A 19,691-nucleotide genomic window follows, 5' to 3' on the forward strand; every position below is an offset into this window, starting at 1 on the left:
CTCCACCTCAGCTCAACAGTTTGTTATGGTTGCCACCTCATCCCTTTAAACCCGAACACATATAATAATTACACGGGTTCTGTGGCTGATTAAGGTGGTAATTAAATTCACTCGGTGCCTTATCTGCATTTAAGTAGCCTCAGAACCCGTGTAATTCAAAGGTGTTCCGGGTTTAAAGGGATGAGGTGGCATCTCTATAGTTTGTAGATCTCACCTCTGTTGAGAAGAAGCTCCAGCACATGACAAAACAAGGAGAAATAACGGCACACACCAGCATTTATATAGATAAACTCTAATGCCCTGTACACACGACCGGTTTTGCCATCGGAATAAACTCTGAAGGTTTCTCCGACGGAGTTCCGACTGAATTCCGCTCAAGCTGTCTTGCCTACACGCGGTCACACCAAAGTCCGACCGTCCAGAACGATGTGACGTACAACACGCAACGACGGGACTAGAAAAAGGAAGTTCAATAGCCAGTAGCCAATAGCTTCCGTCACGTACTTGCTTCAGAGCATGCGTCGTTTTTGGTCCGTCGGAACAGCATACAGACGAGCGGTTTTCCCGATAGGAATTAGTTCCATCAGAAAAATTTAGAACATAAAAAAAAACATATAAAATTGATGCGCTCTAATATATGATCAGTCAGCATAAAATAATGTGCAAAATGTGGATATAATGGACCCAAACCATTACAATAAATATGTGCAAAGCCTGTAATAAAATGATTATTTAAATAATCCTGGTGCTAGTGCATCCACATAAATCTGCCACAGTGCTAGATACTACTGTGCAAAATCATAAATTATACCACTCTGATTATAAACATAACTGACAAGTGTACAGAATAGCAAAATCCTGGCGCTGTTGCACACAAAAAAACGCCACAATAATAAATTATAATGTGAAAAAAACTATTTTGTGAAAACCACACCAAAAAACGCCACAATGCTAAAATGTGAGAAAAAAATATAAAAACCACTCTAGTGTATGTTGCCAGTATGTGCAATCATAGGGAGAAACTTTTCAGTGAAGATATATTAATCCGGAATCTGAATGAAATTGTCCCAGCAGTTAATATGCCTTACTAGGTTGAATTAATTAATTAATTAAAGTTCGTTGTTCATGATTTGTTTTAACATCCTGCTTCAGCCATATTCATGTTGGTCATCTAGTTCTCAACACCGGCGATTTTATGAAAAACAAGCAGAGAAATGCATCATTGCGTGGTGAACTGGATAAAAGGACACAAGCAAACTACTCAGAGATACACTCACGTGCGCCCGGTTGTGTAAAAGCATATAAGTATGCAGATTGCAGTCAGCCGCTGTGGACGAAACTTTACTCAAAAGACCGCTGCAGTTCAACTCCAAGTGTCAAACTGCAGAAAGCATCCTAGGCTCCTCCCACGCATTGCGTCACTGTCACGTGACTTTCTCAAGGATCCTTGAGGGTTAATCCTTTTGAAACCAAGTCGTTGTAATCAGGGTTTTGGGGCTCTTTCCCACCCAAAGTCTCTATGAGCTTCAGAATTCCAGGTCCCAAATGAGGACTTACCAATCCTTAGGCTGCGTACACAAAAGTCCGACGGCCATTCCGGCGGACTTTCGTCAGACTTTTGATGGACTTCCGACTTACTTTTGAACGAACGGACTTGCCTACACACGATCACACCAAAGTCCGACGGATTCGTACGTGATGAGGTACGACCGGACTAAAATAAGGAAGTTAATAGCCAGTAGCCAATAGCTGCCCTAGCGTGGGTATTCGTCCGTCGGACCAGCATACAGACGAGCGGATTTTTCGACCGGACTCGAGTCCGTCGGAAAGATTTGAAGCATGTTTCAAATCTAAAGTCCGTCTGATTTTCGACTGGAAAAGTCCGCTGAAGGTCCGATGAAGCCCACACACGATCGGATTGTCCGCCGGACTCGGTCCGTCGGACCAGTCCGGTCGAAAAGTCCTCTCGTGTGTACGCTGCATTAGTGTACTCTAATTCAGTCTTCTCCTCTCCAACTGGACTTCCCCAGAACCCTTCACCCTGCATGCGTGAGAACCCCCGAGTACTCAATAATGTTTTCACATCATCCTCCCTAAAGGGAACAAAACCCAAATAGTGGGGGCACGTATCCTGTACAATATATTTGATCATATGATCCTACAAAAAAAAGGTGAACAATAACATGAACATATGAATGCCAACAGTGGTCAGTGGTGATTGCCTCCTACATGTTGGTGGACAGTGGAAATAGCCCCCTATATGCTGGTGGCCTGCGGAGATTGTCCTCTACTATTATTATTATATAGGATTTATATAGTGCCGACAGTTTGCGCAGCGCTTTACAACATTAAGGCACACAGTACAATTACAATACACTTCAATACAGGAGGGATCAGAGGGCCCTATTCATTAGAGCTTACAATCTAGGAGGGAGGGTCAAGTGATCTAAAAGGGTTATAGCTGTGGGGGATGAGCTGATGAAGAAAATAGAAGTGCAGTTGTTAGGTGGAGGGAGGATAGGCTTCTCTGAAGAAAAAAGTTTTCAGGGATCGCCTAAAAGTGGATAGATTTACAGACAGTCTGACAGATTGGGGTAGGGAATTCCAGAGGATGGGAGAGGCTCAGGAGAAGTCCTAGAGGTGAATATGGGAGACTAGCCTAGTGATGTAGCTGGGGGCAGAGTTGTGGATGGCTTTGTAACGTATTGTTTTGAATTTAATTTGTTGGGCGAGTGGCAGCCAATGGGGGGATTGGCAGAGAGGGGTAGCAGACACTGAGCGGTTTGTAAGGTGGATGAGTCTGGCAGCAGCATTCATGATGGACTGAAGGGGGATAGTCTATTTAAAGGTAAGCCAATGAAGAGTTGCGGTAGTTGAGGCGAGAGATAACCGGGGAGTGAATCAGGAGTTTTGTGGTTTCATTGGTTAGAAAGGGACGTCGTTTAGAGATGTTGCAGAGGTTGAGGCGGCAAGCTTTGGTAAGGGATTGGATGTGGGGCCAAAAGGAGAGTTCAGAGTCCAGGATAACACCTAGCACCCTGACATGTGGGGACTTGTGGATGGTTGTGCCCTTGCTCTTGACAGACAAGTCAGGGGAAGAGGCACGTGGGGGAGGAAATATTATGAGCTCGGTTTTGGACAAGTTGAGTTTGAGGAAGTGGTGTGACATCCAGACAGATATGTCTGTTAGTAAGTTGGTGATGCGTGAGGAGACTGATGGAGTGAGTTGAGGGGTGGAGAGATAGATTTGGGTGTCGTCAGCGTAGACAACATGTTGTTGTCCAGTGAAAATTGCCCATTACATGCTTGTGGTCAGTAGAGATTGCACCCTGCATGTAGAAGGACAGTGAGAGATTGACCTTACATATGATGGTCAGTGGAGATTTCCACCTACATGTTAGTGACCAGTATTGATGGCCCCCTACATGCTGGTAGTCAATGCCCTGTAAAATATTGTTGATATGTGCACAATATCATTTATCATTCCATTGTTTTGTTGAGATGTTCCTCATCATAAATAAAATCCACTCTTTGTGCAATATGGAGTAAATGACGTACTCTGATACATGGAATAATTATAGAATCCATCACTCAGCGAGAGTCTTGATAAGTGACGTTCTCCTGTAACACCTGTTTCTTCCTATGTTTTCCTCCAGCCCACGTTGGCGGGATATCCGGATTTGGCAAAGGTTTCCTGATAAGGAGGGCTAAAATTGTCCTAATAACAAGCCTGGAGCTCTCCCCTGATTGGCTGACTGAGCGTATATAAGCTGAACAGACTTTACAATCGTCCTCATATCCAAGAAAAGCAGAAGATGGCAACACTGTGGGTCCTCCTGTCCTGCCTGGTCCTGCTCAGCGGAGCCTATGGTGAGTATACATACATGTTTGTAGTACATTGTAATATACTGTGTATGTATATATAGATATTTATATATATATATAGATATCTATATATATATAGATATCTATATATCTATATATATATAGATATCTATATATCTATATATATCTATATATATTTATTTTTACACATACTATACCAATGAATAATTCTAGACACACACATTCATAGAGCTTATATAACGTAGTACATTGATCTGATTATATGGAAGACTTTTGGCAATCTCCATTTTATTGATCACATCCACTATGGATAAGACAATGAAACAAACTCCTGAACAATACATGGTTGGGATAGCCTGGCTCTGATTATTTTATTATTTTTTTAATGGAAAAAAAAAGTCAAAATCCGCCTTTTTAACGATCAATTTAGACAAAGACATTAATAAGAGACTTAATGACCAAACAGACGTTGTGTTGTATTATATGGTGGTGTGTAACAATGTATTACTGGCAGTTATAATACGAATGTGTATTTCTCAGGTTGCGGTGTTCCCGCCATCAGGCCCCTCATCTCCGGCTACGCCAGGGTTGTGAACGGTGAAAACGCCGTCTCTGGTTCTTGGCCATGGCAGGTGTCTCTTCAGGTACGATCGTTTCTTCACCACATTTTTATCTTGTTCTTTAAATTGTACCATTTCTGGGTTTAATGTTATTTCTAGGGTAAGCTTAGAATGCCACCCATTGTGTAAAAACACATGCCCCTCCCCCAACCCTCAGGTCTAGGACTTCCTATGGACAAAAAATTTAAATTTTCACTGACTGAATGTTTTCATTTTCAATTCTAAATGGAAAGATTTAACGTAACGCAGCCCTTTTAGAAAAGCAAAGTGGAAGAAGGCAGAGGTAGGTGACAACCCCTTTTGGAAAAGCAAAGAGTAGGTGAGAAGATGTGTCCCACTAAAGAACATCAAGGAGCAGAAGATGGCACTTAGAAGCACCTAGTAGCTGATCAGTAGGTGACTGGAGAAGGTACGTGTAGATGCCAGTCAAACATCAGAGGGGGAGGGTATGTGAAGAGGCCTCCCCCCCTTTCTATCCCCAAGGGCAGAACCTCTAAAATGGACCAAAATTCCAATAAAAGAAAAGCCTACAGTCTTGCTGGCATGGATAAATAATAACAATAGGAGGGTTGAAGGTGCTGCTTTAGGTTTCCACTGTTAGCAGCATGTCCTAGACAATTAGTCATATATTCTGAAGCTAAAGGGAATGTCAGATTTAAATACTATGTGGTAATATAATATATCTGCCTGTAATCTTTTTTTTTTTTTTATTTCAATTTTTTTTTTATTGAGTTTTCCATAGAAACAAACAAAACATGTGTGAACATTATCTGCCAATCAGATTACAGAGTACCTTGAATCATTCATACGAATATAAATGACATATCCCAACAGCAATAGAGTGAATGATAGAAAAATTTAAATTGCTAAAATGCAAGATAAGCGGTGATTGTCCTCTCCCTCTCCGACACCCCTATGGGATCAAACTGTGTTAGAGAGGGGAGACAACACACCACCAGTCTGTGTTATCACTTCTTTTCTTTTTCCTTTTCCTTTCCCTTTTCTTTCCTTTTTTCTTTCCCTTCTTTTTTTTTTATTTTAACTAATCTTTATTCACTTTTCCAAAATGTATAAAAAGAGTTTTTTTTTCCTATTATTTTTTAACACCAGTTCTTAAATACCCCTTATACAAGGCCTTTTATATATATAATAATAAAAAACATTACTGTCCATTTTCCCCCTCCCCCCCCCCTAACCACCCCCCTCTTTATCCCCATACCCTCCCCCCTGTCTTACCCTCATTACTACCACATCTTCCTATTACATAATGTCGTACATCCGTTACCTTATCTCTTCCTACATCCATTTTACATGGGATAACCCATTTCCTCTAACCAGGGCAGCCAAGTTTTTTTAAATTCCTTTAAATTCCCTCTCCTTGCATATACTACCTTTTCCTTCCATATTGTGTCCGTTACTGTTTTAAACCAGTCTTCTTTGGAGGGGGGTTTCTCTGCCTGCCATCTCTGCGCTATTAATTTCTTTGCCTGAAACAGGCACCTTAACACTGCTTTATTTTTAATGTACCCCAACCTCTCCTCCACTCCCATAATACACAGTTTTGGGTGCATTTTGAGTGACAGCTTAAAGATCTTATTTATGGTATCTAGTATTTCCATCCAGTAGCGGTATAGTTTCGGGCATTTCCAGATCATGTGGATCAGGTCCCCAGTGTTTTGGCACCTAGGGCATTTAGCATCCCCCCTTCGCCCCCATTCAAACAGTTTTTTAGGAGTGTAGTATGTTCTATGTAAGAGCATTAGGTATGACATCTTCTGGGCGGGTGAGACTGAAACTTGGTTCCCCGCGGCTAAAATCTTTTTCCATTGGTCATCCGGAATTCTTCCTAAATCTCTTTCCCACTTACTTCTGCACTTAAGGTTTTCTGAACTCATAATGCTATTTCTGCATATATGTGGGTAGAATTCCGCTATGGATCCATTAGGTCCATCAGACCTTCTTATTCTTTCATGTATGGGGGACGTACTCCACACTGGGCCTTGTTCCCCAAACTGTGCTTTTAGAGCATGTTTGATTTGCAAATAGCTATAGTATGAATTGTTTGGTATATCAAATTCCTCTTTTAGTGCCGTAAACGTTTTTAGGGAGCTGCCTTCATATAATTGGTCCAGGCTAACTATACCCTTTATTTCCCATATCTTTATTTTCCTCATTGATCTTAACTCTTGTAGGTTCCTATTATCCCAGAGCGGCACACCTTTAACCATACCTCCCATACCCCTCAGATCCTTTATAGATCTCCACACTTTTATCATTAGCTTAACCGTACAGGGTCTATAGGCGAACAAATTCGCCTCTAAGACCTCCACTAATGTCTTATGTGGCGCATCTACAGTCATCAGTCCCCCACTTTTATCCCCTTTGGGATCAATGTCCGATGCCAGATGTTGTAATTGGGCGGCTAGAAAATAACTACGCGAATGCGGTACTGCCAGACCCCCCTCCTGAATTGGCAGTTGTAAGGTCTGGAGGCCTATTCTAGGCTGTCTTCCTTTCCATATAAGAGCTCTTAGTAGAGTATCTATTTTTTTAAACCATTTTCTTTGTATCCAAATTGGTGAATTGTGCAGCAGATATAATAACTGAGGCAACCACAGCATTTTGATCAGGTTACATCTACCAACTACTGATAAAGGGAGTCCCTTCCATATATCGCTCTTGTTCTTAAATTTAGATAGTAGAGGGACTAAATTATTATTTATATAATTATTTGGGTCCTTTGTTATATATATGCCTAAGTATTTAGTTTTCTCTACTATTTCTACTTGAATATTTTCTAACCCGGAACTCTTTCTAATGGGATCTATTGGTAACAATGCTGATTCCCCAGTTTATGGTAAGGCCCGAGAGTGTTCCAAACCTCAAAAAGATGTCCATCACTTGTCTAAGCGATCTCTCTGTATCCCCCAGAAAAATGAGGACATCATCCGCATATAACGCAATCCGTTCTTCTCTGTCCCTTCTCCGGAACCCTTCCATAATCCTATCCTACCTTACTGCAATGGCCACTGGTTCCATTGCCAGAGCAAAGATCAGGGGTGACAGGGGGCAACCCTGCCTAGAACCCCTTTCAAGTCGGAATCCATCCGAAAGAACATTATTCACTCTGATCCTTGCCCTGGGGTTGTTATAAAGAATTTTAACCCAACTAATGTAGGAAGGTCCAAATCCAAACTCCTTCATTACTCACCATATATACCCCCATTCAAGACTGTCAAACGCCTTTACCACATCTAACATCATTACAGCCCTTGCACCAGTGTTTTCAGTTGGTATCTGCAGGTTCAAAAAAAACCTTCTGATATTCCTGCTGGTTGATCTTTGGGGTATAAAACCTGTCTGGTCGGGATGGACCAGTTTATGGATTATTTTCTTTAGTCTGGTAGCCAAGATCATGGATAGTATTTTCACATCTGAACATAATAGTGAGATAGGTCTGTAGGACCCGGGATCTAAAGGATCTTTCCCTTCTTTGTGCAGCACTATTATCGTGGCTTCAGTCATTGATATGGGGAGCTTACCCTCCTTCTTTACCCACTCAAACACCTTAAGAAGCTCCGGTAGTAACACCGTCCCATAATTTTTATAAGTTTCCACAGGGAGTCCATCAGGGCCAGGGGATTTCTGATTTTTCATTTCTGTTACGGCTAATTTGATTTCCTCCAGAGTTATCGGGGCTTCTAGTACCTCACTATCCGCCTCTGTAAGGGAGGGCATCTCAATATCCCCAAAAAATTTATCTAACTCCTCACCCTCCGCAGCCCCCCTAGATGTATACAATTCTTCATAGTAATTTTTAAATGTATCTGTAATCTCATCTACCTGAGATGAGATCTCTCCACTCATTGTCCTAATGGCGGGTATCATGGAGAGTGAGGATCCAGATCTAACTAAATGGGCCAGCATCTTCCCAACCCTTTCCCCCTCCCCATATACTATTTGGTTTTGGAATAGTCTTTTATGTTCGGACTTCCTAATCATTACATCCTTATATATTTGTTGTTTATTTTCCCATTTACTTTGTTTGTCCGGGGTTGGATCCTTCACATACTCCCTTTCTGCTATTATTACCTCTTTCCTGACCTTGTTCTCCCAATCTAGCGAAGATTTTTTAATTTTAGAAACTTGTTGTATAAATAAACCCCTCAGATAGGCCTTCAGTGCATCCCACATCACCCCTCTTGTTGTGGTATCCGTATTAAACCTTATAAACTCGTTTACCTTGGCTATTATCTCGTTTTGATCCTCTATAATTCCAAACCATATTGGGTTCATTTTCCATAACCTATCAGCCTTCTTATTTTTAATACTTATCGAAATCGTTAGGAGCGAATGATCTGATACACCCCTAGGTTGGTAAGTTATATTTTTAATTGTCTGAGAGCCTAGCTCATTACCCAATGCAAGATCTATTCTAGAAAGTGTAGAATAAGAACCCGAGTAACATGAAAATTGTAACATCCCAGGGTTCCGTATTCTCCATAGATCCAATAGACCAGCTTCCTGAAGGAAATGACTCATACGGTTTCCCTGTGGCATCTGACCCTGGTTACCTGGGGGGAACCTATCAATCTTTTTATTTATTACCACATTAAAATCCCCAACTACTATAATTGGTATGTTGTTCTTGTCTACTATAAATTCTAATAAATCATACAAGACATCTAGTTTAAAAGGTGGAGGGATATATACATTTGCCAGCACATATTCCTGGTTTTCTATTATACAGTGCAAAAAGATGTACCGACCCTCCCCATCTATTTTGCACTGTCTGCAGGTGAAAACCACCCCTCTCTCAATTAACACCGACACCCCCCTAGAATAGGTGGTATGCACAGAGTGGAATTGGCACTGGAATCTCTTGTTTCTTACCTGAGATTTAGTGTCTTGAGTCAAGTGTGTCTCCTGCAGACAGGCAATTCCTATTTTGAAAGTACCCAACATATCAAATACAGCTGCTTTTTTGGCCGGGGTACCCAATCCACGAACATTCCATGATTTTATATAACATCTATCGAAAGAAAAACCAAGAGGTAGTAGCAAAAAGCTAGATCCTAATAATTTCAAGGTGTACCCAGTTATCCATAGGGAGTCTTATTAGTGCTTCTCCCAGAGGCAAAAAAAAAAAAAAAAAAATTATTTATCATTATACCCCTCCGTGTCAGGTAATGTGTCTACCCCGTGATTACATAAAACCCATATTTTCATACTGTGAACATTCATGTTCTATCTGTGTTTATTTTATCAATGCCCAATGTATTATCCGATATTCTAATGTGCCATTTAAATTTTGTTTAACCGGTGCCCAATGTGTTATCCTATATTCCATTGTACGACAAGACTCCTTGTGTTTCCGTGTACCATAAATTCTCCTTCTAAATGTATTCCTTTTCCTGTGATCCCGACCCCCCCCCCTCCCACCCTGTCCCCCCTCCTCCCAAAAAACCCACCCCACCCCACACCATTCTAGGTTTCCCCTAGAGGCTTTTTTAATAACCGTCTCACACTCTTTATTCATCACACTCTCCCCTTCCCTCCCCCCCACCCCCCACACATCAGTTCCTAAATCATTTACCATTTCATTTCTCCACCCCACCCTTCCCCTAGAAAACAAAAATTAAATAATTCACTATATTGTGCTCCATTCTCTATAACATCTTTAACCCAGACTCCCTATAGTTTCATTGGTAACTGATCTCTTTTATCTTTTAGCCATGCTAACGCATCCGCAGGTGTGTCAAAAAGCTGACTTCCTCCGAGTGCGTTTATCCGAAGCCTGGCAGGGTAAAGGAGAGCATAAGTAATGTCAAATTTTTGAAGGCTACGTTTAACTCCTAAGAACTCAGCTCTACGTTTTTGAAGGTCAGGAGAGAAATCGGGATATATTGATATCCTAGCCCCATTGTAGGAAATACTCCCCATCTCTCTGGCCTTCCTAAGGAGTTTTACTTTATCTTTATAATTTAAAAATTTTACTAACAGCGGTCTCGGGGACCTTCCTTGAGGGGTGGGCCTAAAGGGAACCCTATGTGCTCTTTCGATTGAAAACTGCTGTGAGAATAAGTCTCCTCCAAAAGTTTCAATCATCCATTTCTCTAAAAATGCTATTGGGTCTGAGCCTTCACACTTTTCGGGGAGTCCCACCACCCTCACATTGTCCCTACGAAGTCTATTTTCCATTTCATCAAATTTTTCCGTAAGTTTATCTATTTTCTCTTTCCATGTCTTGGATTCTTGTTTCATAGGGTACAAATCATCTTCTATCAGACTTATTCTCTTCTCCGTTTCTGTTACTCTTCCCGCCGTTTCCTTAAGTTCTTGCCTTACCATACTTAGCTCCCCTTTAATATCTTCCATTTGGTTACTTAAGTCACTCAAAGATTGTTTACATGCATTAATTGCCATGAAGATATCTTTCAGGGAGGGCTCTCCTTCTGCTGGAGGTATTGGATTGATAGAGATTTCTGTTTCCTTCCCAGCTGCTCCTAACCCTTTACTTGAGAGGTTTTTGGTGCCAGTGGTCCCTGTGGATGAGCTCGGGTGCCCCTGACTCTTTCTGTCCGCAGTTGATTTACCTTGAGTTTGCTGCCCCCCTTTACTTGGTGTATGATCTGTGGTATGGATCATTCTCTCTAGCTTGGCAGTTGCTGCGACAGCTGCTGCGGTTGCGCCCGCCACAGTGGACTGAACTCCTTTTTCCTTGTCTTTGGCCGAACGAAGGGACTGAACTCCCACGTTTTCATGACTAGCTTGCTCATCCCCTTTCCTCCTTGTCGACATCATGTCTATCCTACTGTGGCGGTATTAACGTATGGTCAGCGGATCGAAAAAAGGCAGTGTTAAATGACCTCCAAATTCAAACCTCCTGCCCCTTCTATTTGTGACGCTGAGAGTTGCAACAGTTAGGTAAAGAAATGAAAAAGAGAAATGATGACAGCTTTTATTTACAGCGGGTGCATGTAGTGGTGTTCAAATTAGGCCCACTCTAGACAATTGCTTCCTATAGATTTTAGTAATAGGGACCTCAGACCATTTAACCAGCAATTCAGATATTTTCCTGCCCACCATACAGTGGCCAACAATAGCAGAAATTACAGATCCCTGGAAGATCCGTTTCCGTTCACCTGGGGTCATTACTGTCCATTACTGTCCTCCTCCACCTTATGGCACATAACAAACAAAAAGAGCACAGTACCTCGTCCCGCCGGTCTTTACAAGTCCCACTGTATTTCCTTCTCAGCTGCAGGGACCACTGTATGCACTTACTTCTGTTTCCGGGTAACTCTACCTCCTCTTATTCCTCTGGGCGGCGTATACCGTGCACCGGATCCAAGTGCTCTTGCTGGAGTCTCCACAGCGGGCATCCGTCATCAGTGTGTTCCCGCAGCTGGGTTCCGTTCTCTCCTTCCCGTTCTCGCGGGACTTCACTTGCACTGCGCCTGTACCTGTCACCAACTGTGGACTAGGAGATCCGGAGAGACTGCCCACACACTTGTTTCCGGGCACGCCGGGCTGGGGAACAGAAGGACCGAAGAGGCAGCTAAGTCACTGCAGCTCACCTCGCCACATAGGTAAAGCCTACAGCGTTTATCCCCGGGGCGACACGCTCATGAAGCGGGGAGAGCGGGGTGGACACACACACGCTCACACCATACCAACTAGCACCGCCATCCGCTTCCGGTCACGCCCCCCAATGTTGATTACTGCAACTGATCTGCCTGTAATCTTACATCTGGATTTGTCCTTTAATGAATATTAGGAGTTTTAGGCAACTTTGTAAAGCTTCCTGGCACTAAGCTTAGGTGGTCTGCCTCTGTGACCATAGCTACAAAATGTTCAATTTTCCAATGTGGGGGTAAGAATCTTCATGGTGTAGGTGAAATGTTCTGTAAATAAAGTAATGGCCTTACGACTCTTCGTCTGTAGGATAGCACTGGATTCCACTACTGTGGCGGCTCCATCATCAACAGTCTCTGGGTTGTCACCGCTGCCCACTGCGGAGTCACGTGAGTCTTAAATGATAATATTCTACTGCAAAGTCTTTGTTCACTGTAATGATTTACTGGTAATCTGTCCATCCAGAGCCTCTGGTTTATAGACTGGATACATCCTAAATAAAGAGCCATTTATCCAACTGTCCATCCAGAGCCTCTGGTTTATAGACCGGAAACTATATAAATCCTTTTATACAATGTACAACTAACTGTTAACTCTCTTTATTTCCAGATGTGGAAGGTAGGATTTGTAGAAAGTAGAGCAATGTATATAGCATGGGTAACATAGTCTTGTACCCTTTACTAAATTACTGTGAAGAATTGACCTTTCACTGCCAGATATGTAAAATTTCCCCATGTATGGAGAGAATAAGGTTGAGATTGAAAACCATCGTCATCATGGCACCCAACCATTTACCAATGACCTGCCATGTTTGTCTTTCATCCAGAACTTCCCACCGTGTGGTCCTGGGTGAATTCGACCTTTCATCCAATGCTGAGCCCATCCAGGTCAAGTCCATCGGCAGAGTAAGTTTTTTTTATTAGTGAATCATTAGTAAGACCTCATCTGTGATACGCAGTTCGGTTTTGGGCACCAGTTCTCAAAAAGGATATCAGGGAACTGGAGAAAGTGCAGAGAAGGGCAACCAAACTGATAAGAGGCATGGAGGAGCTCAGCTATGAGGAAAGATTAGAGGAACTGAATCTATTCACTCTGGAGAAGAGGAGATTAAGGGGGGATATGATCACCATGTATAAAGACATAAGGGGGGATATGATCACCATGTATAAAGACATAGGGGGGAATATGATCACCATGTATAAAGACATAAGGGGGAATATGATCACCATGTATAAAGACATAAGGGGGAATATGATCTCCATGTATAAAGACATAAGGGGGAATATGATCTCCATGTATAAAGACATAAGGGGGAATATGATCTCCATGTATAAAGACATAAGGGGGGATATGATCACCATGTATAAATACATAAGGGGGGATATGATCACCATGTATAAAGACATAAGGGGGGATATGATCTCCATGTATAAATACATAAGGGGGGATATGATCACCATGTATAAAGACATAAGGGGGGATATGATCACCATGTATAAAGACATAAGGGGGAATATGATCACCATGTATAAAGACATAAGGGGGAATATGATCACGATGTATAAAGACATAAGGGGGATATGATCTCCATGTATAAAGACATAAGGGGGAATATGATCACCATGTATAAAGACATAAGGGGGGATATGATCACCATGTATAAAGACATAAGGGGGGATATGATCACCATGTATAAAGACATAAGGGGGGATATGATCACCATGTATAAAGACATAAGGGGGAATATGATCACCATGTATAAAGACATAAGGGGGGATATGATCACTATGTATAAAGACATAAGGGGGGATATGATCACCATGTACCCTGATCACCAAAGTCCATGTACTGTATGTATATAGGTACAATGAGCACCACCTAAATCATATAGCAGCTGATGTTTAGAAATACATGAAGGAATTCAGTACCCAGAATAGAGTAATGGAAAGGATAGCTGAACCAGACCCTGGTAAAAAAAGAGAGAGGAGGAGGTGGAAGAACCCAACGTTTCGGGGGGGGGGGGGGTGTAAGCACTCCCTTCCTCAAAAAAGTAGGAGGTTATTAAGCAAGGAGGTTCTTACACCCCTGAAATGTTGAATTCTCCCCCCTCTCTCTTCTCCCCAGAGTCTGGCTCAAACTACATACTGATAAGTTCAGTAGTAGACCCTGACATATTAAAATCTATGAAAACATGAATCCTTAATATAACTTTTTTCAGTTCTTCAGACACCCCCAGTACAGCACCCAGACCAAGGTCAATGACATCGCCCTGATCAAGCTTTCCAGTCCTGCCACCCTCGATGTCCGCGTGTCTCCCGTGTGTCTTGCTGCTTCCTCTGAAGTCTTCAATGGAGGAGAAAGATGCGTCACCACCGGATGGGGATACACCAATGCCGCCAGTAAGAAGATTAGGTGTTCTTCAAACATACAAAGTATTAATCAGTTAAAGCCTTGGGCATATAAAGTATGTTCTAAAAATCATCATGTAGGATTGTAGGGCATCCCTTATATGCTTTGGTCCTCTTCTCCTGTTGTGGTCATCCTGAAGCTCTAGTTGGTGAGACTCAACAATTATTTTGGGATCAGGGTCATTCTTTGTACACCGGGTAGCTGAGGCAGTGGCTCCTATGTAAGTGATGCCTGCAAACTGTTACAAGCATCAAAGACGAAATATTAGGGCTCATGCACACTGCAGCTCAAAGAAGCGGCTCCTACAGGCTTTTGAGCTTTTTTTGAGCACTCATTTTTTTCTGCCTGGAAACTCCCATCCATGTTAGCCAATGTGCCTATGCACACTATTGCTTTTTCAGAAGTTTTACAGGCATAGGCTCCTTAAAGGCAGAAAAAAAAAACCCCACCACACATTTTTGACATTTATGCACATAATAAGTGGGTGGTGAAAAATCAATCATATAACATGTAAAAAGGAATGGAAATATGAAAAAGTCCAATAAATGTAAAGGTCCTGGAAAGGACCGGTGTAAGTCCACCAGCAGATAGGGGCTAGTCAGGGATGGATTACACTGGCACTGTCCGGCATGTAGAGCATCAGGGATGGTACATCTTCAACCAAAGGGAAGGTATATCTACTCTTACCGGAAAAAGGTGGACTCAAATGTCAGCGACAAAGAGTCATTAAGGCAAGGGTGCTGAGATCGGCAGATCGACAGAACTCTAAGAAACCCAGGTCCTCCAAACACGACTCCAAGGGTTGTGCAGGTGACCACCAGACCGAAACTCAGATGTAGGGAACACCAAGGCTGGAATTCAGGCATCGAAGGCTGGACCGGATTGCAAGAAAACTCTCGTCCGGAAGGTTATGAAAATAAAAAATGCCTCCATATGGTGTAGGTCAAAAAAGTGGGTTTTTTATTATAAAAATCAAACATATACCGGTAAGAATAAAATCTGTAATCACAGAGTAAAAAAGAAGGGCAATTTGGGAAGCAGAAAGCAAAGTCGGATGCGTTTAGTCCCAAAGGACTTCAACTGGGGCATAGAATGCATTAAGTTAAAAAAAACCTTCTGACTTTAGAGTCACTTTAATTGATAAAGGGGAGGGGAGAGAAGTGCCAAGTGCACCTTTGGTGCAATACAGTTTTAATGATCAAGAAGTGTGAGCCCGGTGAAGACTCTATGCAGTGCAGCATGGATCTCCCAGGCCTTCTTTGAACATTCAGCCTCGCATCCCCCTTTGAATACAGTCACCTGTTTCATACACTTCCACTCAACTTGTTTTACCCCAACATCCTATACATTTATCATAACATTTTATGGACAATACTCTTTTTTTTTTTTTAATTGTTGTATTTTAGGCATTCACAGGGAAGGGTGGAGCTGAGAACATTGTTTGTCTTTCGTCTCCACTTTAATTGACTCCTTTTTTTTCCATTAAAGTGTATTTTTAGGCAAAACATCTTTTTGATGTTTTCCTCTTTACTTCCTGTTACCTCTTACTGAAGAATCATTTGTAAAGTAAGGACAATCCCTTCTTAGATAGTTGTGTCATGTATTCCTCTTAAACAATTCTGCTCTCTTCACGTTCCAGTAGCAACCTTAGCATTTTGGATTTCCCATCACTACCTGTCCCGATGGCCACCAAGACCAAAACAGACAATTAATTTCCCCAGAGAACACACAGACAGCAATTGCCTTGGTGGCCCCTTGACTTTAGTAACACTTTAATTGACTCCTTTTTTCCATTAATGTGTATTCTTTACTTCCTGTTACCTCTTACTAAAGAATGATTTGTAAAATAAGAACAATCCCTTCATGTTCCAGTGACATCCTTAACATTTTGGATTCCCCATCGCTATCTGTCCCAATGGCCACCAAGACCAAAAGAGATGATAAATTCCCCTCGAGAGAAAACAAAGACAGCAATTGCCTTGGTGGCCCCCTGTACTGGTGGGCTGATGGCTCTTCATTGGATGGTCACTCGGTGGTACAACTCATTATCATACATTTTCAATTATTTTCCCAGGTTTCCTTTTCTGTCACTGGGGCCTAGTTATGAAGACTGACATAATAATAATAATAACCTTTCCTTTGGCCTTCATTCCACTTTTTATCTCTCCAGATCTTTAAAGTTTACTTAGAAAGCTCCAATGAACTGTTGACATTAAGCATGGTATTATGCTAGGATTTTTCGGTAGAATTCATTCTTATTTGAAATTTCTTGGAAAATTAACAGAGAAATTACTTAGAGAAGTTTCATAAGTTGGAAAAACCATCAGACATTTCCAAGAGAAATGAAGCAAAATATCAGTTTTAGTTGGGTATTGGCAGGAATCGCAATGAAATGGCACAATAAGGCCTTATTTGGTTGACTGTCAGTCGGGTATGGACAGGCATGGTAATGATATGGCCATAATATGGTCTTCTTTGGTTGGCTGTAGGTCTGGTATGAACAACAATCACAACGAAAAGACCATAATACGGTCTTCTACAGAGGGCTGTACATAGAGATGTCTAGAGTTTAAATATGTTAGTTGCTGTTCATCCTTTATGTTAATCCCTCTTCTTACTTTCTCCCTTAGCACAAGCCAAGCCAGCTAAACTCCAACAGGTGTCTCTTCCTCTTCTGGCCAACGCTGACTGCCAGAGATACTTTTCAACCAAAATCCAGGCCTCCATGATCTGCGCTGGTGCCTCCGGTGCCTCCTCCTGCATGGTACGATGATCTACAGACTTTCTATTGACCAGTGTTAGCTCTCTGTAGTTATCTCATTGAACAGAACAATAGCGTAGGGGTCCAAACTATTTCAAAGTGGGTCGCTTTATATGAGGCAGAACAGTCTGTGTAGCCTAACAATCATACGTAGATTATTATACATATACAGTATCCCACAAAAGTGAGTACACCCCTCACATTTTTCTAAATATTTGATTCTATCTTTTCATGTGAAGAAATTACACTTTTTCTACAATGTAAAGTAGTGAGTGTACAGCTTGTATAACAGTGTAAATTTGCTGTCCCCTCAAAATAACTCAACACACAGCCATTAATGCCTAAACCGCTGGCAACAAAGGTGAGTACACCCCTAAGTGAAAATGTCCAAATTGGGCCCAAAGTGTCAATATTTTGTGTGGCCACCATTATTTTCCAGCACTGCCTTAGCCCTCTTGGGCATGGAGTTCACCAGAGCTTCACAGGTTGTCACTGGAGTCCTCTTCCCCTCCTCCATGATGACATCACAGAGCTGGTGGATGTTGGAGGCCTTGCGCTCCTCCACCTTCTGTTTGAGGATGCCCCACAGATGATCAATAGGGTTTAGGACTGGAGACATGCTTGGCCAGTCCATCACCTTTACCCTCAGCTTCTTTAGCAAGGCAGTGGTGGTCTTGGAGGTGTGTTTGGGGTCGTTATCATGTTGGAATACTACCCTGCGGCCCAGTCTCCAAAGGGAGGGGATCATGCTCTGCTTCAGTATGTCACAGTACATGTTGGCATTCATGGTTCCCTCAATGAACTGTAGCTCCCCAGTGCCGGAAGCACTCATGCAGCCCCAGACAATGACACTCCCACCACCATGCTTGACTGTAGGCAAGACACACTTGTCTTTGTATATTATATGATTAGGTATTAAATTAAACCTAATTAGTGAATATTGAATGATTTGCTCCACCATTAATGGTCCTGTGTTCTGTTTCAAATAGTAAATTATCTTCTGCACATCACTGTTGTTGAAAATAACTGGTGAGGAGTTCTTTTGGACCCATTAATAGTTTATAAATGTGTTTCATGATTTGTTCCAGAGTTCAAGCTCTCTTCTGAGACCCGTTGAGTTTCTTTTGTCAAAGAATACTTTATATAGGATGGCACCAAGCTTGGCCTTGTGGTTGAGCGGTGCCATCGGGGTGTAGAGGACCTTACGTGGACCATAAAAAGTCCAAAAATTGGAAATGATGTCATCCATCCAGGCCATCTTACAGTGCGTATCCAACAATTGTATTAGTCTATATAGAGATGGAAAGGATCATAAGCCTTGTCAAAATTCAACTGCTATCCACTGGCTCCCTTCATAAAATCTCCCCCTCGCTTTCTGCCAGAACCAATAAAATATTTCACAAATTACGGCTTTTCTTTCAAATGTATGTTAACATCAAAAGAATAACACTGGGACTACATTGCTCTGGGTCTAATGATCCAAAAACTGGTTCAGTTCCTTTATATACTGAATAGAATCCACACTTAGGTAGAAGTTATGTCCTATTGTAAGTAGATAATAATATGTCATGGTTCCATAGTTTTGGCTACATTAACCCCATTGACACCCAGCCGTGCATCCCTTGAACTGGGCATTTATGCCTTTGGAGACAGGAAGGAATTACTAACCACTTGACTAATGTGATTGGCTGTCACAATAGTCACCTGATCATGAGCCAGTCTCAGGAGCTCCCGATCATAACTAGAGAAGAGGAGCTTTCTGTGAAAGCCCAGTCAATGTGTAAGCACACAGCAAGTGTACTTTCAGAACAGAAACTTTAGACGTCCATGGATGCATAGAGTGATCAAGTACACACTCTTTGCCGTAGCGCATAAGTGTTGTTATGTCAGCAAGTGATTACTTGAGAACTCTTCTGTAATTCTTCATTTTGCTTCTTTTCAGGGTGACTCTGGTGGACCCCTTGTGTGCCAGAGGAACGGAGCCTGGACCCTGGCCGGTGTTGTGTCCTTTGGCAGCTCTTCCTGCTCTCCATCTTCTCCCGGAGTCTACGCCCGCGTCACCGCCCTCAGATCCTGGGTGGACCAGACTGTTGCTGCTAACTAAATACCATCCAATGTCCTTCTGATACTCAATAAAGTAACTTTTGCATCCTAATATGACTTGGGATTTTCTTGAGATTCATTCACAAAATAAACAACAAAACATATTAAACAAATTATATAAATGAAATGATTAAAACGTATAAAATCTTTACATTTCTTAAGGTGGTGACAGTTTGTGATTCTGCTCCATTCACAGTTTATCTCTCCCCAACTTCCACATTTTACTCCTGCACAGTGGTGGCTGGTGCTCCAAATTTTTGGAGGGGCGCAAACAAACTGAAAAACACTGAACCCCCCTATCAATTGCAGCCTCA

The 19,691-nt window shown here is 42.0% G+C and overlaps 1 protein-coding gene across 1 annotated transcript; it reads left to right on the top strand.

Annotated features, from left to right (window-relative positions):
* The first annotated feature begins 3,815 nt into the window (after positions 1 to 3,815).
* On the top strand, positions 3,816 to 19,378 carry LOC141129912 (chymotrypsinogen A-like). The gene is made up of 7 exons (XM_073617947.1): positions 3,816 to 3,870; positions 4,387 to 4,490; positions 12,414 to 12,493; positions 12,931 to 13,009; positions 14,323 to 14,503; positions 17,144 to 17,277; positions 19,217 to 19,378. The coding sequence occupies exons 1-7, from the start codon at positions 3,816 to 3,818 to the stop codon at positions 19,376 to 19,378; spliced, it is 795 nt and encodes a 264-aa protein (XP_073474048.1).
* The last annotated feature ends 313 nt before the right edge of the window (positions 19,379 to 19,691 follow it).

Source organism: Aquarana catesbeiana, linkage group LG01 (genome assembly GCF_042186555.1).
Source record: "Aquarana catesbeiana isolate 2022-GZ linkage group LG01, ASM4218655v1, whole genome shotgun sequence".
Taxonomy (NCBI): Eukaryota; Metazoa; Chordata; class Amphibia; order Anura; family Ranidae; genus Aquarana; species Aquarana catesbeiana.